A 22,068-nucleotide genomic window follows, 5' to 3' on the forward strand; every position below is an offset into this window, starting at 1 on the left:
CCCTCCAGCGCTGGCCAATCAGAGCCCGCCCGCCTCACCGCAGGGCAGCCCCATCGAGGGAAGCCGAACCCCTTCGGCCATTTCCGCCACTGGAGCTCCGATGATTTCCGACTGCGCCCAAAGTCAGCGCCGAGCCTTTTCGGCAACTTCCGGAAGTCCGGAAGAGAGGCTGCCGAGCGCGTTCGGGCGTCCCCCGCACGGCAGGGACGCCCGGGCGACGGGAGGGCGGCCGCGCTCCGGCCCCAGCCAAACATGCGGCTGCTCTCGCGGGCCCTCCGCGTGGCGCAAGGATGCCGAGCCGCCGCGCTGCCTCCTCGGAGCCTCCGGGCAGCGCCAGCGGGATGGCCGCTGCCGGCGCGGCGCGGGCTGAGCGCTCGGCCCGGCCTGGAACGGCTGTTCGCCGAGCCCTCCCTGCGCCGGCTGCTGGAGGCGCGGGCACGGGGCGAGGGCGGGGCGGCGCCGCAGCTGGCGGCGCGCGTGCGGAGGCTGCGCGACAAGGAGCGGGAGCTGCGCGACACGCGGGAGCTGGCGCGAGGTGCGGAACGGGCCGCGCGGCGGAGGTGTTCTGCTTACGTGACGTCATAGGGAGCGGCCCGCCGAGGGGGCGGGCGGATGGTGGTTCATTTGCATGCGCCGACGCGATTGGGCGAGCGGCCCCAGGGGGCGGGGCGGAGGCCGGCGCGTGGCGCCGCGCACCTGCCGCGGTGGCGGGGGCGCGCGCGGGGGGCGCGCCCTGGCGGCGGGACCGCGCGGGGGGTGCCGGGGACACACGTGTCACCTGCAGGAGCCCGGGGCGTCCTCCTCGGCACTTCCGGAGGGAAAGAAACAGCCCGAGCAGAGGTCGGGGAAGGAATGAGTGGGGAAAGTACTTCCGCCGGCTTGGAAGGGCTGATACTGGAACTTGTTTCATCTAAAACAAAGATAACTCATCGAGGATAGAAAAAATTTAAAGTTTTGATGGGGCTTTTTTTAAAATCCATATTTCCCTTGCTGCCAAGACAGCCCAGTCTGCCTGCCTGCCTCCGTTTTGGCAGTCATAGAAGTCAACATCTGTATCTGCTGTCTCCACACTGTGGTTTGACTTTCTTGTGAGACTTTTAGTTTTGCCAAATAATGGATTGGTTTTTTACCCAGAATCAAACTTCGTTTTGATGGCAGTTAGAAAACTAAAGTGTGGAAAAGGAGTACTTTAGGATCAGTAAATATTCATTAGATACTTAACTATTCCCTAGAACTGTAGTATTCAGATTTTTGCATACAGCAGTAGAAGTATCAGTCATTTAACGAGGCATACCAGTTTTAGAGCCACTGTGCTTTCTAAATCCTGTATGTTTTTGCCACACTGAAATACAGAAAATCGTTTTTTACAGCCACAGAATGTCAGGTGCAGGAAGGACCTTTGGACATCACCCAGTCCACCCTCCTGCTCAAGCACGGTCACCCACAAGTTGCTCAGGGCTTTGCCCAGTTGGGTTTTGAGTATCTCCATGGATGGAAATTCACAACCAATCTGAGCAACCTGTGCTGCTGTTTGACCACTGGCAAATCATTGTTTTTTTTATGGTTGGCTTGGATTTTGGTTTTAATGTTTTAGTGGAAATAGTTTTATTTCAGATTTTTTCTCATGTCATACACCTGCACAGGATTAGAAAACACTTAATATGTACTTAGAATCTTCTTTACAGATAATATTAGTAGTTTGATTTTCTAAGAGGTTTAGTGTTTTGAGAGAGGGAGAGTTTGTGTGGTAATTTGGTTTTGATTTGGGGTTTTTTTTTTTTTGGTAGAGTAATTTCTTCATGTGGTTATTTTTTCAGAAGTTTTTCTCAGAATGGCACTGATGTAAGTCTGAGGATTAACCATACTCAAACATTTCAGATGAGAATGAAGATTTCCGGAAGCTTGCAGAAACAGAAATTGCTTCCTATGAAGAAGAGATAGCTGAGCTGAAACATCAGGTTAGATCCCCTTATAAAGCCCCTCTTGCCTTACTATTCTTAAATTAACAAAGCCAAATTGTCTTCTTAGGGGTGTTGATACTAAGGTGATATTTAAGGCCCCTTCCAACCCAAACCATTCTATAATTCTCATCAAGATGTATGTGATAAGTTCTTCTCCTCTGTGCTAGTTATAGTCTTCAAATAGTGTCTGTTAGCTAAGAAAAATGAAAAAATAAGTTGCCAAAAATACATCCTGTAAGCAGGTGCCTATTTGTACCTGAAAATGTTTCAATCAAAGTATCTTTTTAAGTGGGTGCTATAGTTTGTCTTATCTGGGTGTACCTTTATGGATGTCCAACTCTTTAGCCTTTGGAAATGTTAAACTTACATAGTATCACTCACTGGTGGTTTTGAAAAAATTTAATACTATGTAACTACTTTAGGCTGCTACTGTATATAAATTTTACAGAGTATCTATGTTACTGAACCACAAAAATCTTTAGGTAAAGAGACTGTTTTAACTTAATATTACTGTAGAAGCTGCTATGCTCACATTCTTTATTCCTCCAACAACAATACAACAGTCACTTTATAAATATTTTTTGTAAATATTTATGATTCTGCCAAAAGAAGTCGTCATCTGTGGAAAGAAACATCGCCTAAAGCTAGTAAAGGAAGAGAATTTAAAAGCATTTGCAAATCATCCAGAATTGTGATCCAGCATGCAAAATTTTGATCGTTGTTTTGGTGTATCTTTCTTCTGCAAATCAGCATCTTCTTTTTAAAATAAATAAACAAATAATACATTTGTGTTGTTGTTGAAGGACTGTGCTCCTGAACATCCATACCTTCTTAGCTCTGCAGTTGAGATGGAATTAAAGAGGAATCTGATTAGAAGGGAGATATTCAGTTGTCCTGAAAGAACAACAAGCCGTGTGTCCTGTGGTTTATCTTCACAGTGCTCTTGATGGATTAAAAAGTTCTGTGACATTTTGTGGCTCTCAAGAGAAGCCTGTGTAGCTCCTGTGACTGTGAACAGACACAGAGAGCCTTCCTGCAATGCAGCATCACCCTCACACACCTTTGCCTGGCTGGAGCCTGTCCTCAGGGCAGGAGAACACAGCCTAGATCAGTTGCAGACTTGTGTGGTGTTTTACACTGTCTCAGGTGTGGACAGCAGTGTCAGAGAGGAGTCTTAGCTGGGTGCTTTTGTATTCACAGATAGTGTTGCTTTTGATTCCTTCAGAAGAAACAGATGAGAGTGATCTTGTCATGGAAGTAACTGCTGGAGTTGGAGGGCAGGAGGCCATGCTGTTCACCTCGGAGATATTTGATATGTATCAACGATATGCTGCTTATAAAAAGTGGAAATTTGAAGTATTAGAATACTTTCCCAGTGAACTAGGTCAGTAATGGAAATACTGTAACTTCTTAATTCAAGTTGAAACACTCATTCATATGACATTTTAATTTCCCAAGTAAAGGAAACTAATTTGCACTATCCTTATTTTAGATGGTGTAATGTTGTTTAAATGTCTGAGTACAGTTCTCCTTAGTTTCTGTGTTTGGGCATGAAACTCCATTTCAGAAAAACCATTAAAATACTAAAGTGCTACAAAGAAAACTTGTCTTTAAGTAATTTCATTTCTGCATTTTAAAACTATTGAAAGACAAGTGCTTGGCAGAAGGAAATTTAGAAAGTGATACAGACGTGTTAGTTTAGCTTTTTTTTCAATAAAGTTTACATAAACTTTATTTGGCAGCACTGTTCTACTTAGTTATCTAATGTTTTATTATTTATAGATTAGATTGATGGAAGATTGAAAAATCTAGCTTTTATTATGTATTTATTTGCATAAAGGAATCAATTTTATAAAACAATTCTTGAAGTTTAACCTAAAATATCTTAAATTTATCTGTAGTAGTGTTTCATCTGTAATATAAGGGAATGGGATATTTTGATATAGCTCATCGGTAACAGCTGTAAAAATCTTTATTAGAATTTCATTTTTAAAAGTGTTATTTTTGTAAACTGTTTGAATAACGTTCTTTAAGTATCTTAATTCAAATCGATGAACATGAACTCAGGCTCCCTTCTAGATTGGCTGTTAATGATTCAATTAATATACTTCTAAAATTTTATGACGCTTGAATTCCTTATTTTCTATTATCTAGATTTGTTACTATTAATAAACTTCTTGTATGGTTAAGAGCTCATATGCCAAATAAACTGTTTTTACAGTTTAAGTGATTAAGGAGGAGAAGCTTCATATTACAGTGCATCTTATTGCTGAAAGAGCAAAGTCATGTTCATCCCCATTCATGACCAGGCCAACACTTTCCCAGGAGCTGAACCAGTGCAGCCTTCAAAGCCAACAGAAATCTGCTTGCTTTCTTTTTTTTTTATTTTTTTTTTTTTTTAGTAAATGGAATAAACATTGTACAGGTTAGATGGGTGTAAACAGAAAAGAAGAAGGGTCTGGATCTTAATTATTCACATGCTAGGGGGAGAGGGGAGTTGCCCTTTCCCTTGATGCCAGACTCAGATTGGGTAGACCCCAGCAGTGTCATACACGTCACCTTCAGAGCACAGTTTCAGTCAGCTTAAGCAAGACCTGTCTCACCTTCCAGCCAGCTGTATGTTTTTTTTCTTTCTCAGCTCTAGCAGTTTTGAGGCCACCATGCTAATTTGATCAGTCCACTGATTTGGCTTAAAAGCCCTGTTATGAAATAGTTGTAAATCAGGTCTGACTCAGCTTACTGTCCTATGATTAGAAGAAGAAGGGAGTTGGCTTGGCTTTTGGTGAAAGCTCACTCCCTGGACAAGGAGCCCACACCCTCAGAGATATTCTCATTGATGCCTTAAATAGGAAATTGAACTAATATGTGAACCTAGTATGTATCTATCCATATTTTCTCTTTGAAAGGGCTAGGGGTTTTTTGATGGCTATATCTTTATTTTAAAGTCTGTTTTGATGAGGGTTTGTCTATGCACCAAAATTAACATTTAGGATGTAAATCTTGGGAAAAATAAGGGCAGCCCTAGCTCTTGTCAGCCTCTTGCAGGTTGTTTTTGATTTTGCATAACCACTTCATATCAAAACAGCTGCTGGAAATAAATTGAGAGGTAGGGGCACTATACACAGCACAACCAATGAAATGGATGTTTGAACCCTCAGGTTCAAAGTGTCTGGGCTGTGCTAAGTAAGAGTGGGGCCCTTAATAAGTTTCCTTATTTCAGAGAACTCCTGAATTTGAAATCTGAAAGTGAGCATGTGTGAACAAGGTGAATGTTAAATAAAGCTGCAATGAAATACAGGTTACAGTCCACTCTTAAATGACTTACTGACCAACCCCCATGGGATGCCATTGTGCAAAAATAACGTGTTGAAGATTCAGTGCACATGTTGAAGCCCAAACTCACATGTCAGTATTTATCCACTGCTTCTCAACCTGTAGTGGCAGGCAGAGACACAGATGGGGGACTTTTCCCCAGTCTAAGATGCTGCATAAAAAATGAGTGCAAACTCATACCCTTGTTCTGAGTAAATCATATATCAGGATAGATTGGGACATTTTATATGAAAGGGGCAAAGTTAACTATATTTGACAAGCCTACAACATGTCTGCCAGGGTAAAAGGTCTGTCAAAATTTCATTAGATTTGGCTGCAGTTCATAATAAACCTATGTTGGTAATAGTCAATTTGAAGCAGTATGATCTAAATATCTGTTATGTGAACCAGTTTCTTGGTCATCTTATTCTAAGCACTGTACAAAAATTATATGAAAGAGAAAGCCAGATGGCCTCTTCCCATCTTTCACAAACATGACCATAAAACAATACATATTTTAATAAAGTTATGAGTGAGCAAACATGTCCATGAACAACTTGGCCTGTGTTCTCATGGATGATTTTTTCCTGCTGTGCAGGTGTTTTCAGATTCCATATTGCCTTTGTTTTCCTTTTTTAAAGAGCTGTTTTCTTATCCCTGTGGCTGAGTTTCTTAGTCTGAGAGGTAGCCTAAACCAGTATTTCTGAGAAGTATGTGGCTCTTCCTTTCCTCAGCTGTGGTTTCGTATTGCAAGGCTTGAAGAGCAATACTCTTTCAAGGCCACCTGTGTCTTCTTCAGTCACTGCCTTGGCACACTATCCACTGTGCTGAGAATGGGATTTGGGAATTGAGCTGCATTAAAAACAAAAATGGGTGAAAAGTTATATTCATTTATAGTGCCATCACTTCTCTGCACACCAGCAAACAAGGAAGATCAAGAATGTCATGAGCTAGTAGAGCAACAAACTCTGTCCCAAAGCCATGATTTCTATGTGCTTGACTTCCAAGTTCCAAGCTGTTCAATGTTTGTAGGATCTTGCTGTCAACTGTTTTGCCGGAGGTATTAGTAAGAGGTGCAGAAACCTGTGTTCTGTTTGCTCCATTAAAAAATGTATGTAAGTGTATAGAAAATATATAAAAATTAAATTGGGCTCTATAAAAGAGAAATTGACAGTCCTTTCCTTTTTGAGGTAGTGTATGAGTACATATGTATGGCTTTAAGATTTTTCTTGGATTTTTGATGTAATTTTGCCCAAGTGTTTAAATGGTAAATTCATCATTTTAAGAAACAAATTCCAGTGGTGTGTAAATACACTATTTGAAGTATAACAGCATAGTACTGGCAGTTCTTAAAGGTTTACAGCTGTTTTTCTTCTCTATTTAAGGTGGCCTAAGACATGCAGTAGCCAGTATAGCAGGTGTTGAGGCTTACAAATACATGAAGTTTGAAGGAGGAGTGCATCGTGTTCAGCGGGTACCAAGGACCGAAAAACAAGGACGCATCCACACCAGCACAATGACTGTTGCCATATTACCTCAACCCACTGAGGTAATATTTATCTTTTAGTATAACAGATGTTACCAGGAGCAATGTTTTCTGCCTCTTTTGATACTGCCTTTTTAGTCTTAATTTTAAACTAGGTTATATTTGTTATTTTATTTTTTATCACAGAGATAATTGTCAAAGATGTTGCACCTTCCTGAATTTTCTTGAAATTTTCTTGCTCCTTCCTCACAGAGACTATTGCTCCACTCCAAAGCCAAAAAAGGGAATGTCTGCCATTTCATTTTAAAAACATCTTATCAAGCTCAAATATTGAATAACTCTGTTGGAAGAGGTTGCAGAGCTCTCAGAAGAGAGGAAAATTAGTGCTAAGCAATGGTTATGCATTAAGTTACTATTTGGCTGATTTTTGGGGTTCCATCATGATGCGTTCCAATCTGATTACCAAGATTTCTTAATATGTTTATAAGAGGATTTGAACTAATACCCATAAACATTAAGAAGTTTGATCTTGCATGAATGTGCCTTCTAAAATGAACTGACTGTGCATATTTGATGTCTGTCTAGAAAGAAATAACATAAAATACTTTTTTTCTCTTCTTCTGTCTCCCATGACAGATGAGGCTGCAAATTAGTCCAAAAGATCTACGGATAGAAACAAAGCGAGCCAGTGGAGCTGGAGGCCAGCATGTCAATACCACAGATAGTGCTGTACGGATAGTTCACATTCCAACAGGTGCTGCTTCATTCTTTCCTTAGTACAAAATCCTGCATTCCAAAATTGCTCTCAGAATTTCTTTTGAAACAATGGTTTTGTTTTTAAACCCAGACAACAGTAGAGTAGAGGCTTTATATAGTTTTCATGTCTATTCATACTACTCTAAATGCATCATTTATGCACACTCCAGTTTTTAACAGTGAAGACTACTGGCTTCAGTAGGTAAGGTATTAATTTTGCTATTAAACATGACACTGTAAAAGCATTCAGATCAGTTTATATCAAATATATCTATTTAAGCTTTCAAGTTATGAAAATGACACTGGAAAACAGAGTAGGCTGAAATCTAATGATTTGAATTTTCTTGACTAGTCTCCAAAAGAGAGATTGTGCTATTTCCGTATTAAAACATTACTTTTAATTGCAGAGTCTACTCAGGATGCCAGCTCCTATTTGTCTGCTGGCTTCTTTCCCGTAGATGACACACATAATTAGGAGGCCCATCCCTCTGGCTCAGGTTAGGGAACATAGCAGGGGTAAGATACACCCTCAAACACTACCTGATTTTAGCTGTTGTATGGGGGCTTTTTATTGCCATTCCTAAGCCTTTTACTTCCCTTTGAGCAATTCACAACAGCCTTCTTGACTTTCATTGCATTTTAACTTTTCCTCTTCTCTACCCCAAACATTAGTCAGGCTTTACAGGGTTTCAGGGTAATCCCAAGCACTGTTATCTTCATGTATCCAGATTTTTGCCACCCATTTCCTTGTTTAAAACATCAATCCATTCTGCGCTTGTTGCATCACCCTAGGAACGCAGAAGGCAAGCAGTGGAGAGGTTTAAATTCTGTTTATTATATATATGATGACAAAAAAGATAACCCAGATTAAAAATGTTTTGGATTGCCTGTATGTTTGGATAAAAATACAACAAACTGAAACCAGCAACTGATCTTAGTTTTTGCTGATGGCAGTTATTGGGGCAGCTTACAGAAATATTAAAGGGTATTGCAAATTTTTTGCTGTTATACATAGTTAACAGGGGAGTTCATACCTCACATTAGCTCATGACTTTTTCCTGTTCCACCTTCCCCTTCTTCATTCCTCTCATCCTTAAAATTGTCCTGTTACTCCTTCTATTTATCTCATCTTAAATCTTTTTATAAACCTTTAAACGATCCAAAGTGTTGTTTATAAATAAGTCTTTCAGAAAGTAATACTATGTAACCTTATAAAATCATCCTCTAATATTACCAGAGCTACTTAATAAATCCAAATAACAGGTTAGCTCGTACTGTATTTCTTCTCCCTGCTCCTTTTTTAGGCTTTTCGTTTCTTAGCTTTAATTGTGTGTTTTGGGATAAAAAAGCACACCCTTATATATTTATAAATAAAATAATGCCCACTTTTTAATATTCTAATCATATTCTAAGCACTCACTATCTTACATATTTTACTGTTCCTTAAATCCTATGTTTCCTGGAACTGTGGCCAAAATTTACAACTAATGAAGGTGTCTTTTATTACTCAGATCACATAATGTATCTTTTATTTCCTTATCCATCTGTTGCCCAGGTGAAATAAATTTCCACTGAATTAAACTTGTTGTCTGATGGCTTAAAACACTTGTACAATTCAGCCTACACTTCTCTCCCAAAATGTATCATTACTCATTAATAAACCTGGATTTCTACATTCCCAGTCCAAAGTAACAGCCTAATGTAACATATAAAAAAATCTTCCAGAAATTGTAGGGCTCTTTTAGTATGTGTTAATCTTAAGTGCTAAATGTCACGATATTTTTGACAGGGATTGTGTCTGAATGTCAGCAAGAAAGATCCCAAATTAGAAACAAAGAGAAGGCTATGCAAATGCTATATGCTAAACTGTACAGCGCCAAACTAGAAGAAGAAACTAAAAAGAGAAACAGTGCTCGAAAGATTCAAGTAAGTTTCATTTAGTTGTGTTATAATTCTGTACAAGCAGATGTTTTTAGGGTAACATCTTTGTTGAACAAGTAGTAAATGAAAATAAAGAGCAGCAGGAGCCCAGGAAGGACTTACATGAAGCAAAAAAAAAGTCATAGAGTCATAGAATGGTTTGGTTTGGCAGGGACCTTAAAAATAATCTAGCTCCAGCCCTTCATGGGAAGGGATGCCTTCTATTAGGCCACTCTGGAGAACAAAATTTGTGGAGTGCCCAAGCTCTCTAAACAACAATATTACATTTTACTTCAGTAATAAAGGTTGTATATTAGCCAGACTTGAAATTTCAGTAGTATGTAAATCCTAGAGATCCAGTGAAACAAACTGGATTGCAGCATGAGAATAGCATTAGAAAAAGATGCCAAAATTGTTCTTTTATATGTTTGAGAACAATTACTGCAGCTGTTGAAGTGATCTGAGTATTATGTAACTATAATAAATTTTGTATAATCATGTGAGGAAGAGAAACCTTTTGCTTTATATGCCTAATCAATATTTCATCATTTTTGTAAGATCATGATGGTGATAAACTGATTCTTCTTGTTCAATAGATTGGGACTAAAGGAAGATCAGAGAAGATCAGAACATACAACTTTCCACAGGACCGGATTACAGACCACAGAATAAGCAAATCAGTGCATCAGGTTGAGTCTTTCATGCTAGGGGAAGAAATGCTAGATGAAATGATACAAACTCTGAGAGAATATGCTGATTATGAATCTCTAATGGAAATTATTTCAGAAAATGAAAAAAATAATTCCTCCTGAATGTTGTTCTTTCTCAAGCCATTACAGCAGATGTAGGCCTTGGTCTGCAAAGAAGCTTCTTGGAGCACCACGGAGAAAATGGAACTTCTTTGAAGATCATGAAAAACATCACAGTTTGTTTCCTCATGATTATTAAACAGTTTTCTTACTTGCCAAGTAAAAGACTTTATTATCTTCATATAAGACATTATTGCTGCATTAGTCCTTTTGAAAAGTTAATTTGACTGCACCGAAAGTAACAGCAGTTTTTAACTTTTTTATGGAGAACTGATAGACCACTCTCAAAAGGCATGCATGCATTAAAAGGAGTTATTTCTAGTTCCAGTTTTCATTTAAACTATGGCTTAACCATCACGCAACAGTGTGAAATAGCTTCCTTGAGAGAACAAGAAAAATCCTATGTTGTTTGAGTGATTGGAAAAAAGTGATAAATAAATGATCCCACTCTACCTATCCACATATTAATCACTTATATGTGTCATGGGAAAAGGAGTCAAAGTGTGTCTCTGTCATGTTTTCAAGGCCTTCTCACGCCCTTATTTATAAACAAAACAACTTTAGGAATATCCCTTGTTCAAGAAAAAAAAGCCATGGAAGCTGAGTGATGAATCACTGGTTTTGGAACAAATGTTTCTGTTCTTGAGTCAGAAATGAAAATAATTGTTACACTATTGTTCAGTTGATAGTTTTGTATCCACTCCAGTTCAGTTTCTCCCTTACTGTTTCAATCGACTGTCCAAGTTATTGATCTAAAAGTTATGTGCTGTGACCAGCATGTAGTGGTTTTTTTCTGTTTATTTAACAGCATTTGAAAACATTTGATACCTTTATCAGCTTTTTTTTTTCCTAGTAAACACTGCATGGTAACTATGATTAAGTTCCAGGTCTTTTAATTTAAGATGCATACATTAGCTTCAGATGGAGGAATGTCTGTGTGCATAAGATGAGGCATACATATATCCTGTTGGTAAGCATGAGACCTAGGTCTGTATTTACTTGAAGTTTTGTAACTCCAAACTGGCACATAAAAAAGCAAAAAGAAACACTCATTTTTTTCTGTAAAATAATTAGATACCTATTGGAGCAGAAACTAGGACTGAAGTTCTTACCAGATCATTCATTCTGACCAGATCAGTATTGTAAGTGGAACACTAGAGAGCACTTGTGACAGTGCTACTGATGTGACTTAAAGCCAGGCCTTCTTATGCCAAGTGATAGATGGAGTTTGCTGTTCAGCTTCATAGTCTTCCAAACAAATAAGGGCCATTGACCAGGTCTGTGCACTGGGCTACTGCATGAAACTTAGATAATTGTTTAGGTCTTTGTCACCCTAGACCTTCCCTGATCTTCCAGCGTGTAGCCTGTCTGGCCAGATCCTGCCTCCCTGTTCCCATCTGGCTCTTGAACAAATGCTAAATGTGGTGTTGCCTTGCAAGTGACCAGGCTCTGAGAAAAAACAGACATCATGTAGTTCTGGCAGGAGGCTGAGGTATTTCAAACCTGGCATCTGACAGTGCTGTACAGAGGGGGACTTCATTGTCCTCCTTGGCCTGTCCTGGCAAGCTTTATGGTATAAAGACTTGAAGTCCCCCGCTTGCTCTGTGTTGATTTTAATGCAAGGGATGTTGTCTCTGCAAATGCAACTTCCTTGCAACTCCTTCCTTGTGAGCAGATTGCCTTTCCAGCAGTGGTGGAAATCCCTGCACTGGGGTCCACTCGGTGCTCCTGCTCACTCTGCAACCACGGGTAGCGGCCGTCATGATAAATATATAGAATACATGCGATTATTTTATGGGGAGGAACCCACATCCACCGCCAGACTCGAATCAGAGAATGGTCAGTTTGGAAGGTAGGTTGGAGCACATGGCACGGGATTGCATCCGGGCTGTTATTGAATATCTCCAGTGCGGGAGAGAATCATTCCCCGGCAGAGGAGCTTTGCACACTCGTGCCAGGGTGAGGGGAAGATCCCAGGCGCGTCCATTTAAACCAGCAGACGCAGATGGGCTCCAGGCTGCGCTGGGGCGCGGGTCAGTGCCGGAGGCGGGGGGTCTCGGGGCCGCTGGCGGCGCGGGGCGCGGGGCGGGAGGAAGGGGCGGGCGGGAGCGGCCGGCGCGCGGGAGCCGCGGCCGCGCCACTCGCGTCCCTCCCAGGCGGCCGAGGAGGGAAAGCGAGGGCCGGGCCGGCCCCGCCCTCCGCGCCCCGGATTGGCCCCCGGCCGCCCGCCCGCCGCTCATTGGCCGCGTCCGGCGCCCCGGCGCCTTCCCATTGGCTGTCGCGGTTTTGGATACCAAATTTAAAGTTTTTAAAAAGCGGCCGGCGCGAGCGGGACTCACTCCCTGCCCGCGGCGGCGGCGGCGCGGCTCTGCAGGTGAGCGCGGGCGGGCGGCGAGACCCGCCGGGACCCGCTCCGGGCTACACGGCCCCGGGGCCGGGGCCCCGCTGTCGGGCCGGCGCGGGGGCAGCGGGGCTCTGCGCTCAGGGCTCCGCTGTTAAAGCCCTTTGGGTGGAGTGGCGGGAGCTGCGGGCGGACGCGGTGGCGGGACCGTGCGGATGGGAGCGGCGCTGCGGCGGGACCGCACGGATGGGGATGGGGATTGCTGGCGGCCGCCCTGACCCACTGCTCTCCTAGTCTAGCCCCTCAGCTATCCCGCCGGCGGGACGGGAAGGGATGGGACGAAACGGCGGCGCATTGGCGGCCGGGGAGCGCCCCGATCCCGCCAAGGAGCCGCGTGTGGGATGCTGGCCGCCCTGGCGGGGCCGGGGTCGGGCCGGGGTGGGGACGGCAGCGCGGCTCCCGCCGGCGGGCAGAGGCGAGGGGGGAGGCGCCCCGCTCTCTCCCGCCCGCCGGCCACGCCGTCCGAAGGGCATCCCCCCGGCGCGCCCCTACCCTCCCCGCCACCACCGCTCTAGGGGCAATCCTCCATTGCGGGGGAAAGGGGAGGCCCCCGAAGGCGCGGGGTGAAGCTCTGGGGCCGTGGGGCCCGGTCCATCGGGCGGGCCGGGCCATTTGAGCGCCGGCGGGAGCAGCCTGACAGCGCCGCGGGGCCCCGCGGATCAGCCCGCTCTCCGGGGGTCCGGGCAGGCCCTGGTGCACCTAATCATGATCTGGAGACATTTTCCAAATCATCAGGGTTTCAGCCCAAAAGCCTCTCTGGTGGTTCTCAGGGAAGAGGGGAAGGGGAGGAGGAGGCTTGGAAAATGCTTGCATCTTTTCCCCAGCTCACACCATACAAAGCCATTAGCCCATTTGCTCCTTTCTCCCACCAAACGTAGGTACAAAGAAGGAACTTTTTCTCTAAGTCGTTCATAGAACATTTTTCTCGTGCTTTTTTCCAAAACTGCTGAAAGTGCTTAAATCCTTTAAAATGCTTATTTAAATCGGGGATTTTCTATTTGCTAGGGGGGTTGCAAAGCATGTTAAAACGTTTTTTCCCTTTAGATTTAACTGGGGAGAAATTACGTCCTTCCCCCCTCCAGCCCTGGCCCATCCCCCACAATTGTTAATATAGATAGCACCACATTTCGCGGGGGAGGGGAACGGAGCAGGGCAAGAAAAGCTCAATTCCCCTGTGATATCTATCGATCCCCCACCCTCTTTAAATCATGCCTGAACTTCTATTTCACTCCGACCATTGTTTAAAGGTGGCCGCTTTTCTTTGTATTTTACTCACACATGTGAGCACTCAAGCCTTTCCTGTGCCACCCAGCCTCCTCCCTTCTCAAAAATGCCAGATATCTGCCTGCAGCAGCCGCATTGCCTCTTAGATGCAAATTTCAGGCTTCTCAGGCCTGCACAGGTCTGTGGCCACCCATGGACCCTCTGCCACTGGTGTTGCTTGCAGGGACCTTAAGTGTCTTGGCCATGTTGCTACCTTTATGGTGGGAAGTGGAAGCACTGGTGTGTCTCATCTATGCTGGTGAAATGGTGACCAAGTAAACCACCCATTCAGTTTTCTTGCCCTAGTTCTATGCAGCATAAAACTAGTTTTTGGGAAGGTCTTACACAGATTTAATTAGTGGCTGTTCAAATCCTTAGTTCCCCTAGTTGCATTTTAGACACTAGATGGTGAGTCAGATGAAAGTGTAAAATCCATAATGCAGAATGGGAAGCATGGTAGAGTCTTTATGCTAAAAAGGAATCTGTGATCTAGTTTATATTGTGTTTTTAAACTGCCCTTGTTGTTTCTTGCAGAATACAAAGAAGAAAATGAAATCAAACCTTAACCGCTCTTGCAAAATGAAACGTGATTTTGATTGCACGTCTCTTCGTGCTGGGTTTGCGCCATTGAAATGTGCTGTGGAGAAAACAAGACTGGAAAAATCCTGCCCCTTGAATTATGAGGAAGGCTTTTGTAAAAGCTGTACAGAAGAACATCAGAAAATACTCCTTAGTGACTCATACCATGCAGCCACCACAAATCTAGACCTTGAAGATGGAAAAAGACCTGTACATAACAAAGAAAACAACCAAGTAACCCAGAGACTTGATGAAGGTATCTGTGAAATGGAGGCAATGGAAAGCCATAAACTTGATGAGGACAGTGGTTATTCCTCTTTGTTAAGTACTCACTATGCTGATGCAATAGAACATGAGGATAGTTTACCTTTGGCTGGGAATCTCTATGGTACACCAGAGCATTGTCTCATGAAGAACAGAAACCAAGAACAGTTCTCAAAGAAAACACTGTTGCCAGTAATCCATTATGAAAAAGTGATTTGCTCAACTTTGAAAAAAAGTGGTAAAAGAAGTCTCAAGTCTTGGGCTGCTATAGACAGAATTGTTTCTAGGGGAAAACTTGAACTTTGTAACTTAATTGGAAAGAAAATGGGGCTGGATAGAATAGACATTCTTGCTGAACTCTTCCAAAAGAACCTGAAACATATATTAGCAAGCATTTTAAGGCATCTCAGCGAGATGGATTTAGTAAAGTAAGTATACTGATGTCATTGTATTTTACTGAGAAAAGAAAAAACCTAATCAGATGCCTTAATGTTTTAGATATGGGGCTTGTGACAGTTACACAATGTTTAGTATTATGTGTTAATATATTAAAACATGAACTGACATTGTAAGCCATGATACTTATGGAGACTGTCTCTTCCCTAAAAGGCAAATTAAAGACTTAATATATTCTATCTTTACATAAAAGAAAATATTACAGTTATTCTTGCTATTTAATGAATCCCTTTCCTAGGAGGCAACTCACATGTTTGTATTGTTGTTTCAGTTTTGCCAAAGTCAGCACAACATGGCAGAAGATTCTACAAGAAGATGAACAGATTTTCCAAATGTATAGCAGAGCTGTGGAAAACCTTTCTGTAAGTTTGTGCCCAGAACCATCAGTGTTTTTCTGCTATTTCAGGTCTCCTCCTATGCTTAAGAGATCACTGAAAAGTTTCTTAGGTTGAAAACTGTCACTGGAGTATCTGAGTTTGTCCTGTTGGGATGCCTTGTCTCAAATATGGCTGGTTACATCAGTGACTTCGAGGTTGACTGAGAAGGTGACCCAAGGAGAGATGCAGGTGTTTTAAGAGCTGCCACAAGGTCCTGTTTTACAGAGAAAGGCATGAAGGAGAGAGTCATTGCCAGCACAGCCCACTAGGCAAGCCCTAGAGTTTCCTAGCAGAGGCTTGTTTGCTTCAGCATCCCCACTGATTCAGAAGGGAAGAAGACTGATAGAAAACACTCAGCTGTGTGAGGCAGGGGCTCTGTTTATAGCAGTAGTTTCTGAAGTCCACCATGCCTGCTACAGAAAACTGAAAAGCTTTGTGCACTATGAGCTATTCCTAATGCCTTTGTCCTATGAAATAAAAAATACTAGATCCATCCACACCAGACTAGTGTTTTATTAAGTCAAGACTCTCAAAACACTAGCAGTGTTTTTCCTTCTTGAGTGATGGAGAGACAGAACAAACAAAGGCTTAGGATCTGCCACAGGATAAGGTTATAACGAGTTTGAGTTTTATGTAGTATTTTACAATGCAGTCAGGGTAAAACGTTTGTACTGAATATTCATCCAAAAATTTTGATTTCTTCCATGCTATTTTATGCTTTTTTGTTAAACTTGAACTGGCAACTTGGAAAATTGGTGGGTGGAGTTTATTTTTCACAAAGAAAGCTTCAGGCACCCCTGGTTCACCATGAAGAATTGGAAAAACTGTTTTTTGCTTTAAAAAATTATGATGAATAGCCTCTGCCTAAATAACTGTGTTAATATGAAAGTAGGATTACATAATAGAACTTGGTTAGTTTTTGAACCAGAAACTAGGGAGCAGTTCTATGCATTTATAACAAAAGTGACTGTGAAAGTTATGGTAAAATCAGTAGTACTGCTTGGTGTGATGCTTTACTATATAAAACCAAGGGGAAGTATCTAAAATTATTTATTGATTTCTATTAAACAAAAAACCTCGTAAGGTAAGTTCTCTTTCCAAATTTAAGTCTTTGTTTTTCATTTCATTAGAATGTCACTAAGGCACCAGAGCATGCTACTGCAACAAGAGAGTATGTTCCCCACAGAATATCCCTAGCTTCCATTCAGAAAGCAGCCCCACCAAAAAACTTGAACAAAAAAAGCACCAGATCCAAAGCATCTAGGAATCACAGCAGGCTCACAGAGTTTTCTGAGGTAAGTGGTGGTTTCCACTAATCTTTCATTTCTCTCATGTTGTCTGGCAAACAACTACCCTATAAGGTTTATTTTTGAAAGTGGCATCTCCAATTTCAAGTGTTTGTAATTCTTTTTAGTATGGCTGCCAGATTTTGCTTAGTAAGACTATTTTGAGGCAATAGAAACTAAGTGGAGAATATTGATATACTGGGATGTCCAACATTCATTTTTTTTCCCCTTAAGAATTTCACTTAGTGATTTTTTTTTTTTTTTTTTTGCTTAAATTTCATCTTGTCAGATATTAAAAAATGTAGTCATTTCCTGTTATTTTCCATGGGTTTTTAATGAATCACATGTTTTCCACTTAAGCAATATCACAAAAACTGTCAAGTTTGCTTCAAAACTGATGGACAGCTAGGGAAAGAAAAAAAAAAAAAAAAAAAAAAACACAAAACAACAACACAAAAAAACACAACCACAAGAAGACCAAAGACTTAATTGATGTTATGTATTGCTAATTTTTTAAAAAATTGAAACTATTTCCTTTTATCATTCTATGTGTTTTTTTGCCAACTAATTACCTGGCATTAAAATGTTTAACTACATATTTATAGTGTGTCACACAGTCAGAGTTGCCAAGAACTGCCAACAGCCTGTTTCCCCTTCACCTTGTTTTTTTTTCTTAAGCTTTTTTTTCCACATACTTGCAATGTAGACCTGCACCTATATCTTACAAGACTTTAGAAAATGCTTATTATTGAAAGTTATTGTTTGTTAGTGAGCAAAAGATTTTCCTAACTAGAAAAAGGTTTTATGCTCAAGTCTTATTCTGCAAATTGATGCAAAAAGGGAAGATGATGGAATGTCACTGGAAAGTATAATCATGATGCTGTAATACTATTATATAGAACTTTGTAGCATTGGGAATGTAAAAGTACAAATGCTCATCAGCAGTCTTAAAATTTAATTCCTGATATATGTCTCTATACACAACTAAATCACCATCCTTGAAGGAGGTTTGGAAGATTCAGGAAGGCTGTTATCCTTACTGCTCTTGATTTCCTGTCCTTTAACTTTCAAATTTAAAGTGTTTTAAATTGGCTACCTCTATTCCAGCACAAAATACCTGCAATTATAGATTGATTACTCATGTTCAGTCTTCATCAGAATTTGATGCAAGAATTAGGCTAAATTTTTAGTTTGTCTCTCTGCATTAGGAGAAGTTATATTTTGTGGCAGTAAGATAACATCAGGAAGTGTTAAGAAAGTGTATTTACCTCTACTCATGACTTTGTGTGTGCTTTTTCCAACAGGCTGCCAGAAACTTGAAAAACACTGAAAGCCTTAAAGTCTGCCATCGCTGTGGCTCACCTGCCAAGTATGACTCCTACCTCCAAAGAGCAACGTGCAGTCGTGAAAGCTGTGGCTTTGACTTTTGCACTAAGTGCATGTGCAGCTACCACAGCTCCAGTGACTGTGTGAGCAGCAAACCAGTGAAACACAACTCTGTGCTAGGGCCGCTTCCTGGGACTAAGAAAAGCAAGCAGAATCTAAAGAGATTGTGATCCATCCCTCCCATTACAAATTGGCAAATGTCCCATAGAAGTTTTTTCAATTGTCCACAAAGAGAATGCTTTCTGATATTCCATATCCATAAAAATGGTTAATTCTGTTATTCCTCTGTACTATTTGTTCATCTTCCTCAGAAAGGTTTTAAAAACATTTCTAGTGCTGTCGAGTGAGGTGGGTGAAGCCCCTTTTAATATGAAAACGAGGGAGACTAGATTTTTATAGTTTTTCAAAGCTTTGCCTTTGATTTTAAAATGTGGGCATAATACCATTTTCTCTGATGGCTTCCCTTATGTGAATCTTAAATTGCTCTTCCTTTATTTCTTCTTTCCTTTCTTGAACTTTCTCCAAGTTAAAGAAAAAGTACTGTATGTTGGCTGTACTGCTAAAAAATACTTTGACTTTTTTGGAAATCCCAAGCTAATTTTAATATTTGTATATATTTGTAAATACTATTCGTATTTGTCTTGTAAATGTGAAAATAAATGATTATTCTCAACAACGTGGTTGGCAAATCTGGGCTTCCTATTTATCATCCTAAAACATTGCTTCTCATGCTCTTTTTGCAGGTTTTCAAGTATGTGCTTCCTTAAAATTGTTGATTTAGCAAAGGGGAAGTACTCCTGAGTTTGTGTAAAACCTACTGAGTGCATTGTCATGCTGTATTCCTGCATCTTACCTAAAGGCTCTTATCAGTAATTGCCTATAATGTCAGAAGTGCCAAGGCCTCCTTTCCATTTCAATGGAAATCTTTCTTTTGTCTAGATTTATGCTGCTGTTGCCAAACTAGCTCACTGTCAGCAAAATATTCCTGGTCCCACAGTAAAAAAAAAAGGCAAATTTTCAAGAAATAGACTAATAATTCCACAAAATTATCTGGGGTGGGTTTTCCCCCTTTGTTAAGTAAATAACAGGCTGGGAGGACCACACTGTAGGTCCTGCTTCTTGAAGTGTAGTGCATGTAGTGACAGGATAAGTGGGAATGGCTTCAACGTTAGGAGAAAGTAGTTTTAGACTAGATATGAGGAAAAAATTCTTTACTCTGAGGGCGGTGAGACACTGAAACAAGTTTCCTAGCAAAACTGTGGATTCCCAACTCCAGAAGTTCTTATGGATCTCTGAACAACCTGGCCTAATGAAAGATGCCCCTGCCTGCAGCAGGGGAGTTGGAATTAGATGATTTTTAAGATCCCTTCCAACCCACACCATTCTATGAATGTGTGATCCTATTATACTGTATTCTGCTATTTAGACAGTACCATCTTGATATATATAAAACCACAGCAAGAGTTAGACTGAGCACACAGAGATAAATCTTACAAGGAAAATTTGTTACAAAATTTTCATTTATATCTATTAAAATTCCTGTGTCCTGAAACGTGTAGATAATGTGATCTGAACAGAGCTTCTATTTCCTTTAATAGTTTTAAGAAATATGGCACAGACATTTGCTCTTACATTGGTATTGCACTGTAGGATGTATCTTAAACTAAAATTGTGTTTTCAAACTGAGTGTGGTAAATCAAATTTACCTTTTCATATTTTTGAACTTACTAAAGGAATAATGCACTTTCTAGTAGGCCTAACAATTTGTACTCTGAGTAAAGAATAGCTGCTCTTTTCCTTCTTTTTTAGCTGGAGAGTTTATCTCTCTTCATGAAGAATTTTGAGAAAAAATCCTTGTTACCTCCAGATAAAAGAGAGGAAATGGATATTTTTCACTAACTTCTAAGTGATAAGGAACAGCTACCTTCTACTTGAAACCTTGTTGGAAAGGTCAAATTATTATTTGGCCAAGCTGTAATGGATCTGCTGCAAACCATTGTCTGTTTTCACTTCCCAGCCATTTTTGATTTATATGATCCTCAAATCCTTGTCTACCAGCTTCAGTTTTAATCAGACATTCAAAATTGCAGCCTTCAACAGGTGACAGCTTCTTAAGGACCTTTAACTGTTGTCAAGGTCCTTAATTTACTTACAATTTTCTTATGCATAGGATCTGTACAGTAGGGTGGCACAGCTATTTCTTTATCACAATCCTACCCAGCATTTGAAACCTTTCCCAATAACACTGAGCATGGAGCCTGAATAAAACCGTGCATCTTTCTGTAAGTGGAAGGATGTTTGGTCTCCTCGTAAATAGTTTCAGTGAATGCTGAGCTGCAGAAAAAAAAAGGTGGACAATCAGTCTCCACCCAGGCATGCCAGCATCTACTACTGAGGAGAAAGCAGGTCCTCAGAGAGTGAGTATGATGGGTGTTATTACTCACTAGTAGGTGCCCCAAGCAGTGCTGAGGAGAGTGTTTTGTGTGCCAAAGGTGTGAAAGTCTTAGATGCAGATTGTTGTTAATGTCTCTGCTGAGCTATCTTGGACCTGCCTTTGATATGCAATCCGTGAGTCATACCCAGGGCAAGAGCACAGCACTTGCCATATGGAGATCAGTACTCCTCAGGTACTGCAGCTGCTGTCAAAAACCGCTTTCAAACTCAGCAGTTGGCAGCCCCAGTGACTTTGCAGGAATGTGATAAGCTGCTTACCCACACTGCATACGCCTTTCAGATCTACAGAGGGTGATAAATACCTCAGGCTGCCAGAGTCTCCTGCCTGCCTGGTGCAAGTACAGATTTCTTCCAGTTACTTACTTATCTCCAGCAATGGTTCTGCATGGTGAGGAAGGGTGGGACGTTTCTCTGATCTGTAAATTCCTGTGTCTAGCAGCTGTTTCGCCCATCTCGTACAGCTGTGAAGACAGATTATTCCTTCGTCCTAACCCAAGCTGGGAGACAGACAAAGGCGGGCATTTAGGACTCTCTGAAACCAATATTGAATATCTATATTTTCCAGCTCTTCTTTCTTGCACTTACAATGCTGTCTTGAAAAAACTCAAGGAGCTACTCGAGGTGCTTGCACCTCTCTACAAGTCATTAAAGGCAGTTTCAGGTCTCACCACAGCATGGAGAGAAGCTGAAGTGCTTGATAGTGATGATAGTCACTTGTATAAACGGGGACAAGTTGGGATGCACTTATGGGTTTAATACATCCTCCAGCAGAAGCCTTTGTGCTCTGAGGACTGTGGGACATGTAAGAACCAAAATAAGAAAATAACAACCTTCAGCTCTGCAACTACTGCCACCTTAGCCCAGCTGGTCACCTCGGAGCCTGATTTTTTTGCAATGACAAAACTGCAGCATGTGCCAGATATGTTCTCCCTAGACAAAGGTTTAACTGCAAGGAAGCAAAATTTTAGCATGTCGAATGTTTAGTTTGTTTTGAGGTTTTGGGGCGGGCGGTTTTTTAAGTATAAAAGTCATAGTTGCATCAGTGACCACTCTCAAAAAATTCTGTATATTTAGCCCTAAAAGATAAAGTCTGTCCTGACTTACAGACTTCAAAAAAGAAGGAATCTAGATTAAGAGTCTAAATAAGAATTCTTTCCTCACCTCCCAAAGCCAAGGACTGACAGCGCTTCTGAGGAAATTATGCTGTAGTATAGAGATTTTTTTAAATGAAATCTGTTCTGGAAAGGGAAAACCACGAGATGGTGCTCTTGACTCACTCACTGCATGAAGCCGGATTCATTGTGTTCCTTTTGCTGTGTTCATAGAGAGGATATTCCCTCCACCTCTAATAACTGTAG

General features: G+C 41.3%; 2 protein-coding genes across 2 annotated transcripts; both read left to right on the forward strand.

Moving 5' to 3' along the window:
- Positions 1 to 252: 252 nt before the first annotated feature.
- Positions 253 to 11,377, forward strand: MTRF1L (mitochondrial translation release factor 1 like; the record flags this gene model as incomplete). Its single annotated transcript, XM_083858188.1, has 7 exons — positions 253 to 535; positions 1,879 to 1,958; positions 3,162 to 3,345; positions 6,659 to 6,822; positions 7,396 to 7,513; positions 9,305 to 9,441; positions 10,032 to 11,377. 7 exons carry the CDS (start codon positions 253 to 255, stop codon positions 10,245 to 10,247), a joined length of 1,182 nt encoding a protein of 393 aa, XP_083714314.1. The 3' UTR covers positions 10,248 to 11,377.
- Positions 11,378 to 14,457: 3,080 nt separating this feature from the next.
- Positions 14,458 to 18,463, forward strand: FBXO5 (F-box protein 5; the record flags this gene model as incomplete). Its single annotated transcript, XM_083858113.1, has 4 exons — positions 14,458 to 15,179; positions 15,479 to 15,569; positions 16,715 to 16,879; positions 18,175 to 18,463. 4 exons carry the CDS (start codon positions 14,458 to 14,460, stop codon positions 18,424 to 18,426), a joined length of 1,230 nt encoding a protein of 409 aa, XP_083714239.1. The 3' UTR covers positions 18,427 to 18,463.
- Between the last annotated feature and the right edge of the window lie 3,605 nt (positions 18,464 to 22,068).

This window comes from Zosterops lateralis, assembly GCF_965231275.1.
Source record: "Zosterops lateralis genome assembly, chromosome: 3".
In the NCBI taxonomy this organism is placed as follows: Eukaryota; Metazoa; Chordata; class Aves; order Passeriformes; family Zosteropidae; genus Zosterops; species Zosterops lateralis.